Source organism: Cygnus olor, chromosome 17 (genome assembly GCF_009769625.2).
Source record: "Cygnus olor isolate bCygOlo1 chromosome 17, bCygOlo1.pri.v2, whole genome shotgun sequence".
Lineage (NCBI taxonomy): Eukaryota > Metazoa > Chordata > Aves > Anseriformes > Anatidae > Cygnus > Cygnus olor.
This window is the reverse complement of record NC_049185.1, coordinates 14,103,083-14,125,034: the sequence shown is the minus strand read 5'-3', so window position 1 is coordinate 14,125,034 and position 21,952 is coordinate 14,103,083. Positions and strand designations below refer to the sequence as shown.

Below are 21,952 nucleotides of genomic sequence, written 5' to 3'. Positions count from 1 at the left end.
TTTCTGGTTTGGTATCTCATTCTTAAGTTTCCTACAGAATTTTACTGTCATCGTCAAGGCGACATCTTGTTTGCAGCAGCACTGATGCAATTTCACTGAAGATTTGTGATAATTGAAAAAAAAAGTGCCAGTTAAAGGAGAAGCTGCGTCTGCCATAGCATATAACCTCTGTACCTCAACATATCAATGTGAAAAGATTTCTTATATCCAGTAAGTATTTTGAAAAGCATTCAAAAATTTACAGCTGTTTACTGAGTAACCCAAGCTAGGTTGCCTGTCAGAAAGGTAGATTGGTTACAGCTGTCCCTGTGTGTTTCAGGTTTTTCCATTTGTAACAGTTTACAAAACTTTGAAAAATACGTAAATCCATGATTAACAAAAATGAGAGCTCTCTGATTTTTTCCATGGAGTTTTGACTCCCAGTAGTTCTTGCCGCCTCACATCCCATTTGGAAGCTTGTTGTGACTTCCAAGGAGCCTGCTGGGTCAGTTTAGCTGGCAGCCAGTTCAGGCAGTGTTTCATTTAAGAGCAAAGTTACAGAACTACAGCAGCTGTCATGTGTCAGCAGTTGATTAGAGTATTCAGACAGTTTTCACAGAAACATTTGAGTCAGAAGTGGCTATCTGCCATTCAACAAACAGCTTACAGTATGGAGTCTGCCAAAAGACACTTATTCTTCAAGGCTTTCTGGTGGAAAAACTGCTGTATTTAGGTTAACAGATGAAACCACTTTCAGCAGTTCCTTCCTCTTGCAATCGTACAGTGTTTGTATGCACGTATAAACACTAAGTGCTGTAACACGCTTGGATTCCTGTATTGGATGTAGCTCCATTTTTAAAGTAGTGTAAATTTGAAGGAGGGAAGGAACGGAGAGGGTAGATGACAATCCAGTACATTAATCTTCTTCATGGTAACTTTTTTTTCTCCCTTCCTACACCTCTGAGTCCTAGAACTGTCTCTAAACTCACAGGAATGCAGACAGGCTGGGATTGAAACCGTAAAAGAAAGTCAGATTTATAAAACCTACTTCAAAATTATTCTGCTGGCAATTAAATACATTAAGAACAGGTTCCCAGAAGATTATCAAATTAATATCTTTGAAAGGTAGCAGATGGTATTTTTAAATCTCTCAGGACACCATTGTTTGCTTTTCTTTAACATATCTTACCTGATTTTTGAAGCAGGGTAGCACTGAGTTATGTTGTAGGTTTAAATTTGTGCCTGTACCAAAACAAAAGGACACTTCAATAGCTGCAAGCTATCTAGCTAGGCTAGCTCCAGGTTTTCTAAAAACAATCATTTATCTTGGTGGGAGGTCTAGCTTTAAAAAGAAAAAGCCACCTGTAATTGATTTTCCATTCTGGCAAATTCTGCCATCTCTGAGCAAACATTTGTTCTAGACTGGTCAGCGCCGTACCCTGTTACTGCTCCAGAGCCCCCGTGCACATGATGTGGGATGTGCAATTTTCTGATGCCATCAATGAAACAGAAGCAGTCTGAGCAAACGCTGATGTGCTACATCAGATCTCTTCACCAAGGGAGTGTTACAAAGCCAGCTGCGGAACTGAAGAGTAGTAGGGTAACCCCCAAAGCATACAGCATTGCAGGTCAGAAGATTTATAATACCCAAACTAACAAGTCTTTTTTTTTCCTTTTATGACATCTCCTTCCCCCATCCCCCCAAACCAAAATGCCTCTTTCTTTACAAAATGCTGCGTAGGAAAGTAAAATTTTTTGCCGTTTCTGAAACTTGTATTTATCAGTGTCATTCTGTCTGTACTATACTCTGCCTTACTCTTTTGTTTACTGCATTACTATAAAATGCTAAAACCTTGTCCACGTGTAAAATTACTTGGGATTATTTGACCGCTGTTTTTGTAAAGAAGAATCTTGAAAGAGTTGCTGTAGTTGGGTGAAGTCTGCAGTGCTCAAACAGAATGCATCTTTGTGACCTTCCTGTAGCAGGGACTCACACTGTGACAGGTAGAACAGGACAGATCCCGACATGCCACACCAGCTTGAAGTGCTTGGCCTGATTTTAAGGTACAGTTGCCTGTAGCAGGGAACCAAGTGCCATCAGCAACTAACACCCCTCCCCTTCTGTGCTTGTAGCAATTTGCTCATGTAAAGAACCTCACGGATGGTCAGCTTACAATTATTCATTGTGAAACAAGTAAAAAAGTTTATTGCAGCCATCTACAGCTTCCAGAGAGGAACTGGACATGTTAACAATTACTGCCACAGCACACGTCTTTCTGATTTGCAATGGGTTATGAAGCAACCCTTAAAGGCCAGCTGGGACTTCTAGGCAGGTCCTGCTTCCCTCTTTTAAATAGAGAACAGCACCTAGAGGTTTATGGTTCCTGTTCCACAGGAGGCACAAATTCTTTAGATCTAAAATGTGAAAGGGCGAGTTTAATTCCTTTGCTGTTTTGCTCCAACATAGCGTGTACTAAAATACATCTCCTGAACACAGAGTAAGTGAAGCAGTCCTTACTGAGTAAGTGAAGAGTCCTCCGAGTATGCTCACACCTCCAAATTTATGGAAATCAGCAGAAGTTTGATCTTGGGTTCAGCTGGGCCACAGCTAAATATGTTCAGAAATCTAACTTCTACTGCGTTGAATCTTGGTGTCATTGTAGGCTATTCCAAAACTGGAGTTATTTCAGGAGTTCCCTGATTCATTCTTCAAAGTGTTCTTTTTGTAGTCTACACCTTCATTTAGTGCTCATTCCTCAGATAAAAAGGACGATAATCCTCAGGTCCACGCTGCTTTTGGGTAACCGTAGGGCTAAAGGTCAAAAAACAAAGACAATCGTAACTACTCCACGGGCTCTAGAATTAATTGTCCACACATGCTATTTAGCATGCAAACAACATGCTTTGGAGAATACAGACTATCTTTCAAGAACAGTCATTAGTAATGTTTAAAATTTGATACTGCGGAGCTGTATATTCCCTTTCAGCTTTCTCTGGCTCTTGTAGCTACTGTCAAATAAGTGACAGAGGCAAGTTACTTTGCACAGCAGCTCATAGTTCAATATGAAAAGTGTGATCTGCTGGGTACGTGGTTTAAGTAGATTTTAGAACCAGACAAAACATGACAGAAGATGGAAAGACACGGAACAGCTGAGATGCGCTGCATCAACAGCTTTGATGCAGCAGATAACATTTAGAATAACACTTAAGGCAGTAGCAACAAATCTGCCTCAAATTATTTAAAAAATCCAGACCTAATGCATCAGCAAACGAGAAAAGCAGCTCGTAAGAGAGCTGCAGCCCTCTGCTGGAAATAGCACCAAGGGGCAGAACTAGTCTGGTCTGCTCTGGCACTGCATGGCAACTAAGGTGCAGATTAGAAACAACGAAAATTCTCCCTGGGTGATGGCTGGCACTCCTCCTGATGTGCCCGAGTGCTAGGGTGACGTGTGTATATGGGCACTGCCACCTACCCTGCTGTGGTATCCTCGCTCAGCCATGCGCTTGGCTTCTTGCCGCACCAACTCCTCGCAGCGCTGCCTGATGGAGCGCTCCTCTTCCTCCTCCTCCCTCTGGTGCTCCTGCTCCTCTTGCTCTTGTAAGCGGCGTTCCGTCACCTGAGCAAAGACAAGGGCGGTTACAGCTCGCTCTCAGACATGCAGACTAGGCCAGGAACGCGCACCTGTGTTTTGAGGCAGCGCTGTAGCGAGGTTTTAACACAACGGGGCTTAGCAGACACACCGATAGCGCTGGCTCAGCTAACAGGTTAGAGGACAAAACCACGGGCTGTGCGGACACTTGGGCAGAACTACCCGGAGCAGCTGTCTGTCCCCTTGGGACTAGAAACGTCCCTAACCAACCTCTCAGAAGCCGAGTAATCCTCTGCAACAGTACCTTCCCATGCACTTTCCAGAAGTAGCGTTTGTGTAGGTATACTGCAGCAACACCTTCAACGTTTGGGTACAACGTATCGGAAAAAGCAAACTATACCTGAGCTTCCAATTCCTGTCTGCGAGCCGTCTGCAGTTCCTTCTCTTGCTCTCTCTCTCGCCTCGTCAGTTCTTTTGCCTCCTCAAGTTCTTTGATCAGTTGCTCTCGATACTTTACTGACTCTTCCTGGGCCCGTCTGTTTAACTCCATCTTCTCTTGGATCTGGCGCTGCCTGCCTGCAAGGACCTTTGTGAAGTGAGAGGATTAAGGGAGAAGCTAAGTCAAGAAAAAGGCCAGACTTACAAGCAGAAGTGGGGAAGCCTTGGTGTAGACAGTTAAACAGTTATCAAAAAATGTATCAGGCCAACTGAAAATCTCTCCCGCAAGTACTGAAGGCCGTAACCCACTAGAGGGAACAACAGCTTTGTCAAACCAAGAGACACCGAATCAAAGAAAGGCATCACCCACAGAAAGGCATCACCTCATTCATCAGGCGATCTCTGGCCACCTTCTCTCTTTCCCATTCTTCTTCCCTCTTCTCCCAAACTTTTTTAGCTTCTTCTCTAAAGGCAAGAGGAAGAATTGTCTCTAAGTTTACTACTTATAGTTAAATATTGCATACACACACACTCCCCGGGCATAAATGAGCTACCCTGTGCTTGAGGAGGGCTCATTTTGCTTTTCGCATTTGTTCCCACACAGCATGTCCACCCCACCTGTGCCTATTTCGGAGAACCACTCTGATCTCCCTGTTACCAAATAGTGGTAGCACAGTGAAGGAAATGCTGGCTTGTAGCAGGATTTCTTGGATGCTCTGGTCTGCCCCAAGAACAGAATGGCCTCAGCAAGGAAGCTTGCCTTGTAACACGAGAATTACTTCACACAGGGGACAGTAGTTAGGACCGCTGCTGGAACAGCTGACAATTGTGCAAATCTTCCCTCTGTGACAAAACCTTCAACTAGAACTTGATGGTAGCACGTGCAGTCCTGTCACCAGTGAAGATGCTCTCTAAGCTGAGGAGAGCCAAAGGTGAATACGGATAAGGGACCTGAGGGAGGTTTTATTTACAAGCTCTGAGATACAAAAAAATAAAAATACACGCATTTTTGGATTCACTTAGACTAACCCCACCACATCGAAAATGCAGAATATTTAAAAGCTGGTTATAAAATACTTCCAAGTTCTGCCTGCTGAAAGGTAATCGTTGCTTTCTCTGCGTTACTACCTTTTTTGGTTCTTAGAGCTAAGGTAACAGAATTTATGGACTAGGTCTTGCCCTGTGGCAACTGAAAAACAACCACAGGCTTTGGTTCCGTCTTTGCAGAAAAGCTGCAGGTGCTTCATGCTGACTGCCTAGCCATGGCTCTCGGCACATGGAATGAAGGGAAGACCTCACTTCTACTGCTGCACCTCCACAACAGCAAGGCCAACTAGACACCTCTTTCTAATGTCCACATTTAACAAACATTAACGGAGCTTGCCAATCAGGCAAAAATATTCAGCACAGTGTCTTTAGATGAAGTGCGGAGGTGCATAAACTCACCTAAAAATAGTCTGGAGCTCCGCCTCCCTCTCCTTTTCTAGCTGGAGCTGTTCCTCAATGACGCGTTTCATCCAGGCAACGTCTGCAACAGCTCGTTCTCGTCTCACTGACTGGCGGCGCTGATCCTCATCTTCTTTCTCGAGGAGGGCTAATAAGATTTGTCTGTCTGTTTCCTTGAGAAAAGCCAAAAGATTAACAACTATCCAACAGCCTTCTATCCCGCGTGCAAGACAATTCTGTACCAAATTACTGGTGACACGGTGTTGAGGGCATGCTCAGATTCTCTACGGTCTTTTTGTTCCAGCCCCATTCACAAGCTAAATTGGGATTCCTAACTACTTATCTGTAGGCATTAGAGGCAAACACGTAAATAAAACACAAAGAGTAAGTTCCTTCAACACACAGCACCTATAACATATAAATCAAGGGGTATTTTCTCTTACCAGCTCCTCCTGTATCTGCTGGGCACGTCTCTTTAACTGGGCATTACACTGATGCCTCAAAAAGCGGCTGAAGGAGAAAAAAAACATTTAAACTAACTCTAAAGCCCTATTTTATTATATACCAGCACTCAAGAGGGTACATTTATGATGATAATATTTATAGGCAACAGAGGTACCCGCTACCTCTAACATGAGCAAGAAGTAATAGCACCAATGCGTTTGCTCATTGCCTCTTCTGGGCACTTCTAACAAAACCCAAACATTTACAACCCACCCCTGCTATTGGAAATACCTCCTTGTGCTGCAACTACTGCCACGGAGATAGAAAGATTCTATCTGTCCCTGCCAAAAGCTACATTTGATCCCGTACCCGAGCTCGATCTTCTTCCGGTGCTCTTCCATTTGTTTCCTTTCTTCTTCTAAGTTTTCCAACTCCCACCGCTGCTTTAATAAATTCTCTTGCTCTTTTTTCAGCTTTGTTGCCTAATACGTTTGAAAAGGAAAAAAGAACCGAGAGAGAGAGTACTTCAGAGAGCTAGGACATCCCAGAGAAAACCGTTGAGTTTGTCCCACAGTCTATTACTTTGCAAGCAAAATCACCACTGTGGTAAATACTCCCAATTAATTTTCTGTGTGTCTTACTGGCTCACAGCACAAGAGACAGGGTGAGGAGCTTCAGCTGCCAAGGCCTCCGACCTGAACTTAGCATACTCAGAAGTTTCTACAAATCTTTTTCTCATCTGGTGCAGAGCAAAAAGGTGCTCATATTTCAAGAGGAGCAAATGAAGTCTATGAGAGTTCAGCTGATATGCCAGTGTTCACAGGTGAGGTCTGCTTTACTGACAGAATAACAGCCACAGCTAATTTGTTCCAGATTTAATCTAGTGGAAACCTGGGGGTAAAAGGTCAGGTCAGTGCCGCTCTATTTCCAAGTAAAACCATGAACTTCCTTCTCAGATGAGAAGAGACTAAAGATTACCTCCATCTCCTGTAGTTTCAGTTCTTCTATTTGCTGAAGCAATATCTCTGCTTGCTTCTTCTCTTCCAGCCGACGCTTCTCTTCCTCTTGTCTCATTCTCTCCAGGGCTTCCCTTCGTGCAATTTCGTACTCGTTTTCGTAACGCTTTTTCTCTTCTCGTTCAGTTGCTTCTTGCTTATTGCGCCAAAACAAAGCACGGCATTTAAGGTTAGGTGAAACAGAAGGAAACAGCTTGTGGCTCGAGCACCCGCAAATCAAATCCCACACGCTGACACATATTTGAAGAATAGGGGACAAAATACACTAGGGAGGAACACGAGGACAAAGCAAGAACATTTGCTGATCGCAGTCTGAAGCTGCCTATCAGACCATACAAAGTCTTTGCGGCATCCAGCACGGGTCCGAAGCTAAGCACAGGTGGCCTTACAGATACAAGCAGATTGCCTTATGAAGACCTATTTTATTATTATTACTGCTGAAATCCATATTTGAAGGCCTTTATTATGCTTTCAGATCGAGATTACTATATTGCCGTATCCAGTATTTGCATATTGCAATACCAAATTCATGAAGTTTCGCTATGAACACAACGAGAACCAACAAACGGCCAGTTCCTATTCCTTCTACAACCCAGTCGTGCCTGCCCAGGAAGGCAAGCTGCCTGCCGGGGAGCCTGCCCTGAGCACCAGTGACCAGTAAGAGCAGGGCCGCCCCAGCATACCTGCTTTTTTTGCTTTAGCTGATCTCCCCAAGCCTCCACAACGTGCCTCCTGTGCAGCTCCGACTCCACCTGCAGACAGAGAGGTGACATCGCCAGCAGTGCCGTCGGGACCTGGAGGGACCCTGGAGCACCTGGCCCAGCCTCTGCAGAGCTCTGGGTGTCCTCGGTGCGCCCAGGTCCCGAGCTCAGCCACAAGCCAGTTCTGGGAAACGCTACAGCGGGACTGGAACCGGGGCTGCGGCTGCCGGAGCAGCGTGTCAGCAGAACAACGAACGGGGAGGCGCTACGGACAGGGCACGTACAGCTCTGAAAAGCACCGAGGGTTTGTACAGGCCCCGAAAGTCTGCTCCCGATGTCGGAACAGTTTGCTGACCCTCAGGCAGTCGGGCCATTTGCTTTCCTTGCCTCCTGCTTGCCAGCCCTCGGGGCCACGGCTACGCCGTGGTTGGGGCTGAGCGACGGCAGCCGTACCCCGGCAGACAGGCGAGGAGCTTCCCGTTAAAACCGGCTTTAACCAACACGGCACAGCGGGGACAAGGAGGGGAGCAGCCTCACCTCCCGCAGCTCGGCGCTGTTCTGCCTCCAGTGCTCGTACAGCAGCCGCTCGGCGACCTGCGGGGGCGACGCGGGGGGACGGCGGCTGGGCGGCCCTGCCCTCGCCCCCCCGGCCCCGCCCGGCCCTGCCCTCGCCCCCCCGGCCCCGCCCGGCCCTCACCTGCCGGCCCCGCCGCTCGCGGGCAGCCCGCAGCGCCCCGCTCCGCTCCCGCAGCGCCTCGCTCGCCTCCCGCCCGCGGCCCCGCCGCAGCTCGGCCGCCAGCTCCTCGCTCTCCTCGGCCAGCAGCCGCCTCAGCCGCTCCCGCCGCCGCTCCAGCTCCTCCCGCCGGGCCTCCTGCGGGCTGCCGGGGCCGGGCGGGCGTCAGGGGGGGGGGGTGGGCACCGAGCGGCTCCGGGCCTACCGGGCCCTGCCCGGCCCTACCCGGCCCTGCCCCGCCCGCACCTGGTCGGGAGGGCCGGCGGCTCGCTCCACCGCGCCTGCCTGGAGCCGCAGAGCGCGGCGCGGGCGAAGCAGCGGCCGGCCCGCTCCCACTGCTGCCGGCCCCGCGCCCCCCGCTCCCGCCGCCGCTCCGCCGCCCGGCCCGGCGCCGCCCGCAGCCACATCGCCTGCCGCCAGGCCGCGCCGGTTGCCATGGCAGCGCGGAGAGCCGCTACGGGGGCCGCCGAGGGCCAAACGGCGCTGGGAAAAGGCTTCGCGGAGAGGGAGGGGCGGGGAGGGGCCGGCACCGCGCCTTCCACCGCGCTGATTGGTGGGCGGGGAGGTGGGCGGGGGCGTAGCAGGCGGTGGGCGGGGCGTGTGCGGCGATGGGCGGGGCTTTGTGCCCGGTGGGCGGGGCGTGCCGGGCGGTGGGCGGGGGCGTGTCTGGCGGTGGGCGGGGCGGTGGGGCCGGTGGGCGGGGGCGTGCCGGGCGGTGGGCGGGGCGTGTGTGCCGGTGGGCGTGGCTTTGTGGCCGGTGGGCGAGCTGTGCCGGGCAGCGGGCGAGGCGTTTCTGCCGGTGGGCGGGGCGTGTGTGCCGGTGGGCGGGGCGTGCCGGGCGGTGGGCGGGGCGTTGGGGCCGGTGGGCGGGGCGTTGGGGCCGGCCGGGCCGGGCCATGGCGCTGCTGCTGGAGCACGAGTTCCGGCCGCTGCCGCCCGACGGGCAGGTGGAGACGCTGCCCTTCCTGGAGGCCGTGGCGCACCTGCCGCCCTTCTTCGGTAAGCGCCGGGCACCGGCACCGGGACCGGCACCGGGGCGGGAACCGGGGCAGGAACCGGGGCCGGCACCGGGACGCTGCCGCCGGCGGACAGAGGGCGCCTGGGTCCGCCCCGGCTCCCACGGTCCTGCTGCTGGGCCCGCGGTACTGCCCCCCCGGTACTGCCCCCCCCCCGTACCGACCCCCCGGTACCGACCCCCCGGTACCGACCCCCCGGTACTTCCCTCTCGGTGCTGCCCTCCCGGTTTTGCGCCCCCCGGTGCTGCCCCCCCGGTACTGCCCTGCCGGTACTTCCCCCCCCCCCGATGCTTTCCCTCCGGTACTGCCCCTCCGGTACCGCCCCCCCGGTTCTGCCCCCCCCGGTACCGCCCCCCCCCGGTTCTGCCCCTCCCGGTTCTTCCCTCCCGGTTCTGCCCCCCCGCGGTTCCCCGTCCCCCGGCGGCAGCCCGCGGCGGCGTTGCATCAGGGCCGGGCGTGGGACGGCGCCTTCCCGTCCCGTCCCGTCCCGTCCCGTCCCGTCCCGTCCCGTCCCGCCCGACCCGCCCGACCCGCCGAGCAGCCCCGTTGGGAAACGTCCCGGCCCCGCGGGGAACCGCCTCCGGGTGGGGGCGTCCCGGGGGTGGCACCGACCGACGGCGGCGGGGCCATGGCGAGGCGGAGCGGCGGCGGCGGCAGCAGCAGCAGCAGCAGCACAATAACCCACTTTGTGCCCGCCCGTGGCCCGGGACGGCCGGGCACCGCCGAGGGCCCTCGGGGCGGGCAGAGTCCCCCGGGCACCGGGAGGGACCTCGCGGTGCCCCCGGTACGGCCCCGGTGACCGCCGTCCCCACCCCGTGCCTCCGCAGACTGCCTCGGGACGCCCATCGTCTACTCGCCCGTCAAGGCTGACCTGGCTGGAAACATCAAGGTAGGGGCGCAGGGGGGCTACGGGCAGGGGCCCTTCATCCCCCCAGGGCCCTTCATCCCCCCGGGGCCCTTCATCCCCCCGGGGCCCTTCATCCCCCTGGGGCCCTTCATCCCTTGGGGCCCTTCATCCCCCCGGGGCCCTTCATCCCCTGGGGGCTCTTCATCCCCCAGGACTTTTCACCCCATGGAAGCTCTCGGGCTCCTCTGCTGCTGCAGCAGCCCCAGCACTTGTTGCGGGTGCCCCATTTGCACCTCCCCGGCAGCCCCCAGCAGCCACCCCGTTTCTCTCCTCCCCCCCGCAGAAGATCCGGGCGGTTTACGACTCCGACCCCGCCAAGTTCAAGACGCTGCAGGACATCCTGCAGGTGGAGAAGGAGATGCACGGCTCGGCCTGGCCGAAGACGGGCGCCACGCTGGCGCTGATGTGGTTGAAGAGGTGACTCACGGCGCCGGAGGTGCCGGCTGCGTCGCGGCGTGCGCGGTGCTTCTCCGCCAACCCCAGCCCCGTGGCTCCGGCTGCTCCCTGGGCTGGGTTTTAGGGAGCGCCGCTGGCTGCGGCCCCATCGGGAGGTTTGCCCTCGGCCGATGCCCTCCCATCCCCTGCTGGGACAAGGCGGTGTTTGCGTTCCTATAAATCCCCGCTGGCCTCGGTGCCCCGCTCCTTGGTGGGCTGCGCTGCCCAGCCCATGGGGTTTTGGGGGTCCGGGTGCCCCCATGGCGACGCCGGGGGCTGCGTCACCCCGTGTGGCAGTTCCCCCCCGCCCCTGCCAGCCCCGCTCTCCTCGCAGGGGCCTGAAGTTCATGCTGGTGCTGCTGCAGAGCATCTCCGACGGCGAGCGGGACGAGGAGCACCCGAACCTCATCCGGGTGAACGCCCTGAAGGCTTACGAGGTCGCGCTGAAGAAGTACCACGGCTGGATGCTGCAGAAGCTCTTCATGGTGAGCGCTGGCTCGGCGGGGCCGCTGCGGACCAGAGCTGCCTTGCCTTGAGCCCAAATCCCTGCCGGTTGCCCTGAGCAGCGATGTGCTTCAGGAGAAATAAGGCGGCGTCTGAAGATGCGCAGCCCCTTGATTTATTTTAGGGATTATTTCCAGGGGACCCTCTCTGCACAGCCCTGCCTCCTCGGGGCCCCCGTGTCCCCACGCTCTGACTGGTGCTGGTGGGAGGCTGCTGCTGCGGGAATCGTCCTGGACACAACCCAGCGAGGGTCTGCCGTGGGTTGGGGGGCTTTGGGGGTGCTGTGCTTGGGGGGAGAGGCTCTGCCTCCTGTTGGGGGGAAGCCGGTGGGCTTGGGGGGCTCGTTAGGTTGGTGGGAGCGGTGTCCCCACAGCCGGGGCAGAGCTCTGTGCCCGGTGCCTCACCACTTCCCTCCGTCCTGCAGGGCTCCGTCTACGCGCTCCCATACAAGTCGGATCTGCTGAAGGCTTTAGAGAAGGGCAAAGAAGTCAAGGAGGAGGAGAGCATCGAGAAGATCCATCAGTTTGTCTCCAGGGTCACCCCCATCCTGGATGCCATTTACGAGATGTACGCCAAGATGAACGCCGAGCTCAACTACAAAGCCTGACGCTGGCGCGGGCCGGGGGCGCACCGGGTGCCCCCCGCAGGCAGCCCCATCGCCGCGGCCGCGGGGCTGCTCCCGGCTGCCGGCCGGCTGTGATTCCGCTCTGGATCTCCAGCAGCTAGCCTATTTTCTAAATGAATCAATTAATTTTCTATCGAGAATCTGGCAATAAACCAGGGGTGCCCTGGCTCATCTCAGGATTTCCCAAGCTTTTGTACTAAGGAAGACAAACAAGCGCTTCTGGTCCTCGTGCAGAGCAAGTGAGAGGAATGAAGCGTGGCTGGCGGCAGCGTCCCGCTGATGCAGTTTCGGCTCTGCCCTCGCTCTCGATGCACCTCCGCCTCCTGGCCTGTGCCTCTGCCTCCTCGCCTGTGCCGCTCTTGGACCTTACAGCACCCAGGAGCACAGCACCCAGGAGCACAGCACCCCATATGATGCCAGCAGCACCCATTGCGGAGGAGCCGGCGACCTCCCTGGGTGCCCCCAGCCCCGTGAGCAGCGGCATGGGAGCATGACCTCCCGGCGGGAGCGAGACCCCTCGGTGGGAGCGAGACCCCCGGCGGGGGCTGCAGGACCCCTCCCGGCGGTGTTTCGGAGCGCCCGGTGCCTTGGCGTGGCGATGCCCGACGGCACGAACTCAATAAATCTCCGTTAACCTGGGCTTGGGCGGCTGCTTCGGGGCCGTCCCGGGGGCGGGTCTGGCTGCGGGCGGGTCCCGGGGCGCCCGCCCACGGCAGCGGGGCCGGGCCGGGAAGGACCGGGACGGGACGGGACGGGAGGGACCGGGACGGGGCCCGCGGCGGCTGCGGGAGGCGCCGGAGGCTGCGGGAGCGGCGCGGGACGGGACGGGACGGGCGGTACCGGGACGGGACCGGGGCTGGGGGCGGGGGAGCGGGGCTGGGGGCAGCGGGCAGGGGCTGGGGGTAGCGGGGTGGGGGGCTCGGGGTGCCGTGGGGTGGGGGGCTCGGGGTGCTGTGGGCTCCAAACCCACCCGCGCAGCGGCTCCGCGCCCCGGCTGGTGGCTGGGTGAGCGGCCCGGGGCTGCTGCTTGGCCCCGGGGGGGGGGGTCCGGGGGGGCCGAGGTGCGGGTGCTGGGCGCGCACCTGGGTGCGGGTGCGAGGGTTTGTGTTGGATGCGAGCGGCGGGGCCGTGCCCGGCAGGCTCGCTGCGCGACGCCAGGCGTTGAGTCATTTGCTCCGTGGGGTGAGGAAGGCTGAAAAACGAAAAAAAAAAGTCCAAATAAGTCAACAAGCCAAATAAAAGCCGATTGACAACACCTTTCCTGGCAGCGGCGGGGCCCATGGGAGCGCCTGTGTGTTCGCAGGGCCGGTCGCGAGACCGTCACTTCCCAAGCAAGCTTCCTCCCCAGCACATGATGGCAGCCACTCCGTCACCCGCTTCTGCTTCGCGTCCCCCTGCCTTCAGCCCTGCGATGGCCCCGGTGCCACTTGTCCCCATCCCGTGACCGCAGCGGGGTCATCCCCGGCCGATGGCCACGGGATGGGATGCGCCGGCCTCGCTTCTCGCTCTTTTTGCTGCCACGGGTTAAGCCAAATGAAATCTGATTCAAATCTCCGGGGAGAGGCGTGCTCCCTGCAGGAAGCTGATTTCCATTCGCGTGCTGCCCGGGTGACCCTGGGCCTGATGTCCTCGGGGAACCCTCTGTAAGGGCACCCAGGCTCTGGGTGCTGGCAGGTGCCACCACTTCAGCCAGGATGTGACCGCTGCCTTCCGCAGCACCGTGACTCCAAACAGCAAGCAGCGAGCTTTCACGCCCCTCCTTGCCCCGGCTCTACTTCTGCTTCCCTGGCCACCACGGGGTGCTGCCACAGGGAAGCCCCTATCTGGTGCTGGGCAGAAGCTCCACGCACCCGGTCCTGGCGGGAGGCAGGGGCGCTGTGGCTGGGGGGGCTGCAAGGCGCTGCCCTGCCCAGAGCCCTCCCCGTGCCCCCCACAGACCTCGGAGGAAAACCGCCCGCGTTTACAGCACGAGCGGCGCAGAGCTGCACCCACCCGTGCTCCACCAGGGAGTAAAATTACATCCGGATAGTAAAATCCTCATGGGTAATCGTGCATTCGCGTCCCTCCTTGCAGCGCTGGCGTCCCCCTGGCTCTGCCCTGGCCTCTGGCTGGGTTTGGCAGCCTGATCTATATTTGGGCTTTGCCCTCGCTGCTTTTCTCTAAAGCTGTGCTTTTCCTGTGGTTTGGGCTGGGATTCCAGCACAGTGGAGAGGGGTTGGGTGCTCCGTCCCCGTGCTGGAGGGGTTGGCGTGCCGTGAATTCCCCGGTCTGGTGTCTCGGACAGCCAGGCTGCGTGAGAGCCCGTGTTTGCTCGGTGTCGGGTGTGCGAGAGCCGGGGTCACCGCGGCTTTGGCAGGTGCACGTGGAATTTCTTGCAGTGAGAGCAGGGCAGGAAGCAAGAAGGAGAAATCCCTTTACACCCCATCACACGCCCCGCATCTCCTGGGGCTGTGCGTCCCCACTGCTGCCTCCTGCGGGATCCGGGGGCTGCAGGGGCAAAGGGGATGTTGCCCACAGCCCCTCCACGCTGCTGTAGTTGCTGGGGCCATTTGCAGCCCCCGTCCCCTGCCTGCGTGGGGAGCCGTGGCCCGGCCGCCGCGGGTGTCCGTGGCGACACGCTGCCTAATTAGAAGCACGTTATCCAGCAGCCATCTCCGGGAGGGCCAAGCCTGACATTATGGCTTGTCGTACAGAGCTGCAGCCCAGCAGCAAATTATACGTTCCCCGGGTGCTTTTTCTGTCTCTGAACCCTGGGTCTGGGAGCGAGGGCTGAGCGCGCTCCTGGGAGGCAGAAACTGAGCCGGGGCTGAGCACTTTTGTACTTTGTGGTGTGTTTTCATGGAAAGCGAGGCTGCTGGGGAGCCCGGGGGTATTTACCTGCCGGGCCAGCAAGCAGACAGGTGTCTGTCCGTGGAGACCCCGGCCAGCACCGCGTGTCCCCCACAGCGCTGTGCTGTCCATGCTGGTAGCATGGATTTCTGCTGGTCTCCTTTCCCTCTGCACGACCAAAACCCATCGTTCCTTTCCCCAAACACTCCTTGCTCCCTCCACCGGGACCCGCAGGCTGCGTCCCCCCGCCGTGCTGGGGTCCAGGTCACAGCCCCGGCTTGTGTGGCACCGCAGCCAGGTGGTGGGGTGTGGGGGGCCCGCTCCTGACCCCCTGTGGCTCCCCTCACCCCCAGCCTGGTGGCTCCCCGGGGGCCGGGCAGCACACACAGGGCCTGCTCTGTGCCCCAGCCTGGGCTGCACCCAAGCTGACCACAGCGGGGCCGGGCTCCAGGCAGCTGCGCTTTGAAGCCGGCAGCACCGGAGCCGGTGGGGCTGCGTGGACGCGAGGGGTCCCCGTGGGTGGGTAGGTGGGCTGGGGAGTGCCGGGGGTCCCGCTGGCCCCAAATGCTGTTGGGGTCGGGGTGGGACGCTGCTCCTGCCGTGGGACCCGGCAGCTGCTCGCACAGGGCACAGTGCCCGTGGGAGAGGATGGGGCGGGAGGGGAAGTTTTTTGGGAATGACTCCGGGCTTTCCTCTGCCAGGTCTCCTGCTTTCACGGAAGGACCGAGGAGTGTGGCCACCCAGGCAGCGAGCAGAGGTCCTGCTGAAAGGGGAGCATGGCAGACAGCGAGGACCCCCGCGATGCCGGGGAGGCCCCGGGGGACGACTCCTTCCCTCTCTCCTCGTTGGCCAACCTGTTCGAGGTGGAGGACACCCCGTCCCCCGCCGAGGCATCTCGGGCCCCCTCCGGTGCTGGGGACGGAAAGCAAAACCTGCGCATGAAATTCCACGGGGCTTTCCGGAAAGGTGCCCCGAAACCCATGGAGCTGCTGGAGGCCACCATCTATGAGTCGTCCGTGGTCCCCGCGCCCAAGAAGGCCCCCATGGACTCCCTCTTCGACTACGGCACCTACCGCCACCACCCCAGCGAGAACAAGCGCTGGCGCAGGAGGGTTGTGGAGTGAGTACGGGGACCCCCGTGCACCCCGGGGACACCACTGCTGGTGGGGAGCGTGGGGCACCCTGGCATGGGTATGGGGTTGCAAAGCAGCTGGGGACGGGCCCCCAGGGGGGGGGTCCCCACTCTCTGAGTGGCATTTAGCGGTGCTCAGGGCAGGGAACTCGGGGTGCCACGCACGTGGCACTCCCAGCCAGTCCCGGTGAGGATGCCTGGTGCCGTGCCAGGCCGGGCTGTGCCGTGCTGCGCCGTGCCATGCCGTGCCGTGGGCTGCAGCCCCAGGCTGCCGTGGGGCCGGGACCGTGGTCCCCCTTCCCCTCCTGCCTGCGCCGTGAAAGAGGGCTCTGTGCTGCAGCCGCTCCCTGCCGGTGCGGGACGTCTGGCTCCCCTGGCATGAAAGGGCTTTTCAGGAGGGGCCTCCGCCCTCGGCCTGCGTCAGGAAACCGGAGCCGGGGCGGCCGCCTGCAGCCGGGCACACAATGCCCGTCTGTGCTGGGCACCTGGGCCGGCCTGGCCGGGCCCTCTGGGTGCCGCACCCTGCCTGCCCCGGCGGCACCTCGTGTCCCTGGGCTGCAAGCGGGGCTGAGGGGGGCTCCCCAGGCCTGGAGACCCCGGCTGGGGCAGCCGCCGTCCTTCCTCCCCCAGGTTTCTGGAGCTGGATGATTGTCCCCTGCTGCCGCTGCCCACTGTGGCTCAGCCCGTGTCGCTGGAGACTGTCCCAGAGCCGTGGCCTGTCCCTGCTGGGGGGCACAGTGTGGGGCTCTGCCCTGCCCGCTGAGACCCACAACGAGAGCAGCACCCGGTCCCCCTGGGTGCCACAGGGAGGCGGGAGGTGACTGCAAGCACTGGGTGCCTATCCTGTGGCTGCTGCTCCCCCTGGGGCCACCCCAGCCGAGGGGTCTATGATTTAGGATGGACAGAGCCCCCGCCAGCCCCCCCGGCCAGAGCACCCCACTGCTCCCACTGCTCCCATGCCCATCCCCACAGCTCTGAGCTCGGTGTGTGGGTGGGAAACCGAGGCACGGAGCGGGGAGGCAGCTGCGGTGCTCAGTCCTGCTGCTTCTGTTGCAGGAAGACAGCGCCAGGCACCAAAGGGCCGGCTCCTGACCCGCCCCCTGTCCTCAAGGTCTTCAACAGACCCATCCTCTTCGACATCGTCTCCCGAGGGTCCCCGGCCGGCCTGGACGGGCTCCTCTCCTTCCTGCTCACCCACAAAAAGCGCCTGACGGACGAGGAGTTCCGAGGTGAGCGCCTGGGACCTCACGGTGCTGGCGGTGCACAGGGCCACCGGCAGTTCCTGTGTCCCTGAGGGGACAGCGCTGCGTGGCCCCGGCGTGGGGGCTGTGGCACCAAGAGGAGCCGGGGATTTGGTCGGGGTCTGGGTCAGCCCCCTCAGCATCCTCCGCTCCCAGAGCCCTCGACGGGGAAGACCTGCCTGCCCAAGGCGCTGCTCAACCTGAGCGGGGGCAAGAACGACACCATCCCCGTCCTCCTCGACATTGCCGAAAAGACGGGCAACATGCGGGAGTTCATCAACTCGCCCTTCCGCGATGTCTACTACCGGGGTAGGGGGGCACAGTGGACGTGGCTGGGCCAAGGGGGATGCTGAGGGACACTGGGGAGGCTGAGGGACCCTGGGGGAACTTTGGGGATCGGAGCAGTGGAGACCCTGGGGAGGATGGAGGATTCCAGCAGGGCTTGGGGACTGATGCAGTGGGGATGTTGTGGAGGATGGAGGACCCTGGGGAAGCTTAGCAACTGGAGCGGGGGGACCCCAAGGAGGCTGGGGGACCACGGGGAGACTCGGGGTGAGGCCGCGGTGACGGGCGCCCACGGCACAGGTCAGACAGCCCTGCACATTGCCATCGAGCGCCGCTGCAAGCACTATGTGGAGCTGCTGGTGGAGAAGGGAGCAGATGTGCACGCCCAGGCCCGCGGCCGCTTCTTCCAGCCCAAGGACGAGGGCGGCTACTTCTACTTCGGTGAGCTGGGGGGGGCTGGTGGCACCGGGGCCGGGTCCTTGGGGATGTCCCCGCGGTGGAGCGCCCACCGTGTGCTGTCCCCACAGGAGAGCTGCCCCTCTCGCTGGCCGCCTGCACCAACCAGCCCCACATCGTGCACTACCTGACGGAGAACGGGCACAAGCAGGCGGACCTGCGGCGCCAGGACTCCCGCGGCAACACCGTGCTGCACGCCCTGGTCGCCATCGCCGACAACACCCGTGAGAACACCAAGTTCGTCACCAAGATGTACGACCTGCTCCTCGTCAAGTGCGCCAAGCTCTTCCCCGACACCAACCTGGAGGCGCTGCTCAACAACGACGGCCTCTCGCCGCTCATGATGGCCGCCAAGACCGGCAAGATCGGGGTACGGTGACCCCGGCCCTGTCGCGCTCGGTGCGCGGCGCCGCTGGCAGCAGGCCGCACTGCCGCTGTCTGCACGTGCCTTGAGAAACCTGCATGTGCAGGCGATTAACCTGGCTAATTAACCCCTCCTTGCATCCTGTCCGTTCCCTAATTAACCCCAGGCCCTCCTCACACCCTGCCCTTGCCCCTCGCTCACCCTGGCTCACCCAGGGGCCGGTTAAGGATGCACAAGCTGCATCGCCCTGGGGGGCTGCGGCCCTGCTTTGGGAGCCGCCGCGGACGGGGCGGGAGGGGGCAGACCCATGGGCCAGGCGCCCCCCGCAGATCTTCCAGCACATCATCCGTCGGGAGATCACGGACGAGGACGCCCGGCACCTCTCGCGGAAGTTCAAGGACTGGGCGTACGGCCCCGTCTACTCCTCGCTCTACGACCTCTCCTCGCTGGACACCTGTGGGGAGGAAGTGTCCGTGCTGGAGATCCTCGTCTACAACAGCAAGATCGAGGTGCGTGGGGGCCGGGGGGGCTGGGGGGCTGGGGTTGGTTCCATTCTGATCTGTCGGCATCCCACCAGAACCGCCACGAGATGCTGGCCGTGGAGCCCATCAACGAGCTGCTGCGTGACAAGTGGCGCAAGTTCGGGGCCGTCTCCTTCTACATCAGCGTGGTCTCCTACCTCTGCGCCATGGTCATCTTCACCCTCATCGCCTACTACCGCCCCATGGAAGGCCCCGTGAGTCCCCGGGGGATATGGGGCAGAGTGGGGGGCTCTGGGCTATGCCACTGACGTGTCCTTTCCCTGCAGCCCCCCTACCCTTACACCACCACCATCGACTACCTGCGCCTGGCCGGGGAGATCATCACCCTTCTCACCGGCATCCTCTTCTTCTTCACAAACGTCAGTGGCGTGAGGCAGGGGGAACGGGGTGGCCCAGCCCTTGTGGGTGCTGTACGAGGAGGGTGACAGCCCCGTGTCCCCTGGCACCAGCCCCTGCTGCGATGCCCTCTGGATGCCTGGATCCTGCTGGCAGGGGCTGCCCCCAGCCCCTCTCCAAGCTTTCCTCTCTCCCCAGATCAAAGATCTGTTCATGAAGAAGTGCCCAGGCGTGAACTCGTTCTTCATCGACGGCTCCTTCCAGCTGCTCTAGTAAGTGGGGACGCCCACGGGGCCTCTCAGAGCCGGCGCATCCCGAGGCTTGCCGGGGACAGTGGTGGGTAGTGGCTGTCCTCTTCTCCAGCTTCATCTACTCGGTGCTGGTGATCGTGACGGCGGGGCTGTACCTGGGAGGCGTCGAGGCGTACCTGGCCGTCATGGTCTTCGCGCTGGTCCTGGGCTGGATGAACGCGCTCTACTTCACCCGAGGGCTCAAGCTGACAGGGACCTACAGCATCATGATACAGAAGGTCCGGCAGGGTTGGGGTCTTCTCCTCCCTGGGCAGGGCTGGTCCTGCTGTGGATGCGCAGTCCAAAAGGAGGGCCCTCCCTCTGTGCTTTCTGCTGTGGGGGCTTCACTTCAGGGTCCTGCTCCAGTTCCTGCCGCTCATCCTGCAGGACTGCTGCAGCCCCTAGCTTGGGGCTGGGGGTTACAGGCCAGCACGGCTCATCCCCATCTCCATCACTTGCAGATCCTCTTCAAAGACCTTTTCCGCTTCCTCCTGGTCTATTTGCTCTTCATGATCGGCTACGCATCAGGTAGGTGTGGGGCCAGCGGGCCGGGGCACAGGGGAAGGATCCCTGCTCCATCCTAACTGCCTGCAGGAGCAGCCTCCAGCACCTCCTGCGGCACAGAGGAGAGGGCTTGGCTGGCCTGGAGCAGCGTGGAGCCTGCTGAGGCCCTGTGCTTGTTGCCCCCACGGACTCTCTGTCCCTGTCCCTCCTTCCCAGCTCTGGTGTCCCTCCTGAACCCGTGTCCCAGCAGCGAGTCCTGTGACGAGGAGCAGTCCAACTGCACGGTGCCCACCTACCCCTCGTGCCGGGACAGCCAGACCTTCAGCACCTTCCTGCTCGACCTCTTCAAGCTCACCATCGGCATGGGTGACCTGGAGATGCTCGAGAGCGCCAAGTACCCTGGCGTCTTCATCATCCTGCTCGTCACCTACATCATCCTCACCTTTGTGCTGCTCCTCAACATGCTCATCGCCCTCATGGGGGAGACTGTGGGCCAGGTGTCCAAGGAGAGCAAGCACATCTGGAAGCTGCAGGTGTGTCTTTGGGAGCTGCCGAGCAGGGGGGTTCCATGGGGTCCCCGTGCTGGGGACCACCAAAGCAGCACCGTCTGAGCAGGGGACCCCAGTGCCTCCATCCCCAGGTGGCTGAGGGGTCCCTGGTGTCCCCGGCAGTGGGCCACCACCATCCTGGACATCGAGCGCTCCTTCCCTGTCTTCCTGCGGCGAGCTTTCCGCTCCGGGGAGATGGTGACCGTGGGGAAGGGCACTGATGGGACACCTGACCGCCGCTGGTGCTTCAGGTAAGGGCGTGTTCTGTGCAATATTCGTTATTGACTCCTCATTAGGCCTCATTAGAGCAGGGTGGTTTGTGCTCATCTGGGGCCGGGTGGTGCAGCGGGTGTTGGGATGGCACAGGGACACGGGTGCAGGAGCTGCTGCCTGGCTCCAGCAGCTCCACGCAGCTTCTGGGCTCTGCCCTTCCCCGCAGGGTGGATGAGGTGAACTGGTCCCACTGGAACCAGAACCTGGGCATCATCAGCGAGGACCCGGGCAAGAGCGACACGTACCAGTACTACGGTTTCTCCCACACTGTGGGCCGGCTGCGGAGAGGTGAGCGTGGGCTGGGGACATCCCTCAGGGCTCCACTCATCCCTCCGATGAGCCCCAGGAGCAGACGGGTGTGGGGGGAGCCGCGGGGCGCCCAGCTCTGACAAACCCCGATCCCGCAGATCGCTGGTCGACGGTGGTGCCGCGCGTGGTGGAGCTCAACAAGAGCTGCCCGCCAGAGGAGGTGGTGGTGCCGCTGGGGACACTGGGGACAGGAGAGGCACGGGAGCGGCGGCACGGGCAGGCCCCCAGCTCACCGCTCTAGCACGGCGGTGCCGGAGCCGATGGACTCTGCCCCGGCACAGCCCCGGCACGGCCCGCAGAATCGCGGCTCCCACATGCGCTCCCCGGTGCGTCTGTTCCTCAGGGATTCGTGCAGCTTCCATTCTTCCAGCAGCCGCCGTCCCGGTGGGTGTCCATCCCAATGGGGGTCCCGGCTGGCCCCGGGGGTGCTGGGGGTCTCCGGCTCACCCCGACGAGCTCCGGTGCCACCGCTTTGCTTTCCTGTGCTGGGGCCATCGGTTGTGCTGTGCTGGGAGCCTCTGCCGCAGGCAGGGTGCTGGGAGCACAGCCCCCCCCCCTCACACCACGGCCAAGGGCTTTTGCCACACATTTTTGCACAAGATTTATACGACTATTTATTTAGTAATAAAGAGTGACCTGCAGGGGCCGTGTCCTCGTGTCATTGACTGGTGTCGGCTGGGAGAACGTCGCTGCAGGAGGCTCTCTGGGAGGGAGGTGGGAGCTGTTTGCCTCCTGCACCATGCGTGCCGTGCCACGTGAGGCCGCGCCATGCTGCAGCATGCCGTGCTGTGTGACGCCGTGCCGTGCTGTAGCATGTCATGCTGTATCTCTGCCAGGGCAGCTGCTGTAGGGCTGGCCCAGGAGCACCCAGGAGCCTGCCCCTGCCCTGGCCCCTCTCTCTGCATGGCACTAATGCATCGTTGGCTTGGGTCACCGCTGCCAAACCGCAGACCTCGGGGGCTAGAAGTGTCTAAGCGAGATTTCCACGTGCCGTGGGTGGGTGTTGGCA

General features: G+C 59.9%; 3 protein-coding genes across 3 annotated transcripts; 2 read left to right on the top strand and 1 right to left on the bottom strand.

Annotated features, from left to right (window-relative positions):
- Positions 1-2,162: 2,162 nt before the first annotated feature.
- Positions 2,163-8,799, bottom strand: LOC121079790 (trichoplein keratin filament binding). The gene is made up of 12 exons (XM_040577515.1): positions 8,594-8,799; positions 8,312-8,492; positions 8,152-8,208; positions 7,597-7,665; positions 6,876-7,049; positions 6,267-6,379; positions 5,897-5,963; positions 5,454-5,626; positions 4,391-4,472; positions 3,970-4,155; positions 3,453-3,596; positions 2,163-2,791 (listed from the first exon to the last, which is right to left on the bottom strand). Exons 1-12 carry the CDS (start codon positions 8,782-8,784, stop codon positions 2,759-2,761), a joined length of 1,470 nt encoding a protein of 489 aa, XP_040433449.1. The 5' UTR covers positions 8,785-8,799; the 3' UTR covers positions 2,163-2,758.
- A 392-nt stretch (positions 8,800-9,191) lies between these two features.
- LOC121079671 (glycolipid transfer protein) lies at positions 9,192-12,473 on the top strand. The gene is made up of 5 exons (XM_040577237.1): positions 9,192-9,346; positions 10,191-10,252; positions 10,554-10,687; positions 11,040-11,190; positions 11,634-12,473. The coding sequence occupies exons 1-5, from the start codon at positions 9,244-9,246 to the stop codon at positions 11,814-11,816; spliced, it is 633 nt and encodes a 210-aa protein (XP_040433171.1). The 5' UTR covers positions 9,192-9,243; the 3' UTR covers positions 11,817-12,473.
- Positions 12,474-12,588: 115 nt separating this feature from the next.
- On the top strand, positions 12,589-21,579 carry TRPV4 (transient receptor potential cation channel subfamily V member 4). The gene is made up of 16 exons (XM_040577236.1): positions 12,589-12,670; positions 15,365-15,783; positions 16,852-17,024; positions 17,193-17,345; positions 17,622-17,762; positions 17,849-18,147; positions 18,471-18,650; positions 18,719-18,877; positions 18,950-19,042; positions 19,218-19,291; positions 19,383-19,548; positions 19,771-19,837; positions 20,030-20,346; positions 20,485-20,612; positions 20,801-20,922; positions 21,042-21,579. Exons 2-16 carry the CDS (start codon positions 15,440-15,442, stop codon positions 21,182-21,184), a joined length of 2,559 nt encoding a protein of 852 aa, XP_040433170.1. The 5' UTR covers positions 12,589-12,670; positions 15,365-15,439; the 3' UTR covers positions 21,185-21,579.
- Positions 21,580-21,952: the final 373 nt, after the last annotated feature.

Excerpts from the sequence above, each read along its gene's own strand:
- LOC121079790 (XM_040577515.1), bottom strand. The coding sequence starts at position 8,784 with ATGGCAACCGGCGCGGCCTGGCGGCAGGCGATGTGGCTGCGGGCGGCG. Across the intron at positions 3,597-3,969 it reads GACAGGAATTGGAAGCTCAG|GTGACGGAACGCCGCTTACA; the intron begins GTATAGTTTGCT and ends GTCTTTGCTCAG. Across the intron at positions 2,792-3,452 it reads AGCGAGGATACCACAGCAGG|CCCTACGGTTACCCAAAAGC; the intron begins GTAGGTGGCAGT and ends TTTGACCTTTAG.
- TRPV4 (XM_040577236.1), top strand. The coding sequence starts at position 15,440 with ATGGCAGACAGCGAGGACCCCCGCGATGCCGGGGAGGCCCCGGGGGAC. Across the intron at positions 15,784-16,851 it reads TGGCGCAGGAGGGTTGTGGA|GAAGACAGCGCCAGGCACCA; the intron begins GTGAGTACGGGG and ends CTTCTGTTGCAG. Across the intron at positions 20,923-21,041 it reads TGTGGGCCGGCTGCGGAGAG|ATCGCTGGTCGACGGTGGTG; the intron begins GTGAGCGTGGGC and ends CCGATCCCGCAG.
- LOC121079671 (XM_040577237.1), top strand. The coding sequence starts at position 9,244 with ATGGCGCTGCTGCTGGAGCACGAGTTCCGGCCGCTGCCGCCCGACGGG. Across the intron at positions 10,688-11,039 it reads GCGCTGATGTGGTTGAAGAG|GGGCCTGAAGTTCATGCTGG; the intron begins GTGACTCACGGC and ends CTCTCCTCGCAG. Across the intron at positions 11,191-11,633 it reads TGCTGCAGAAGCTCTTCATG|GGCTCCGTCTACGCGCTCCC; the intron begins GTGAGCGCTGGC and ends TCCGTCCTGCAG.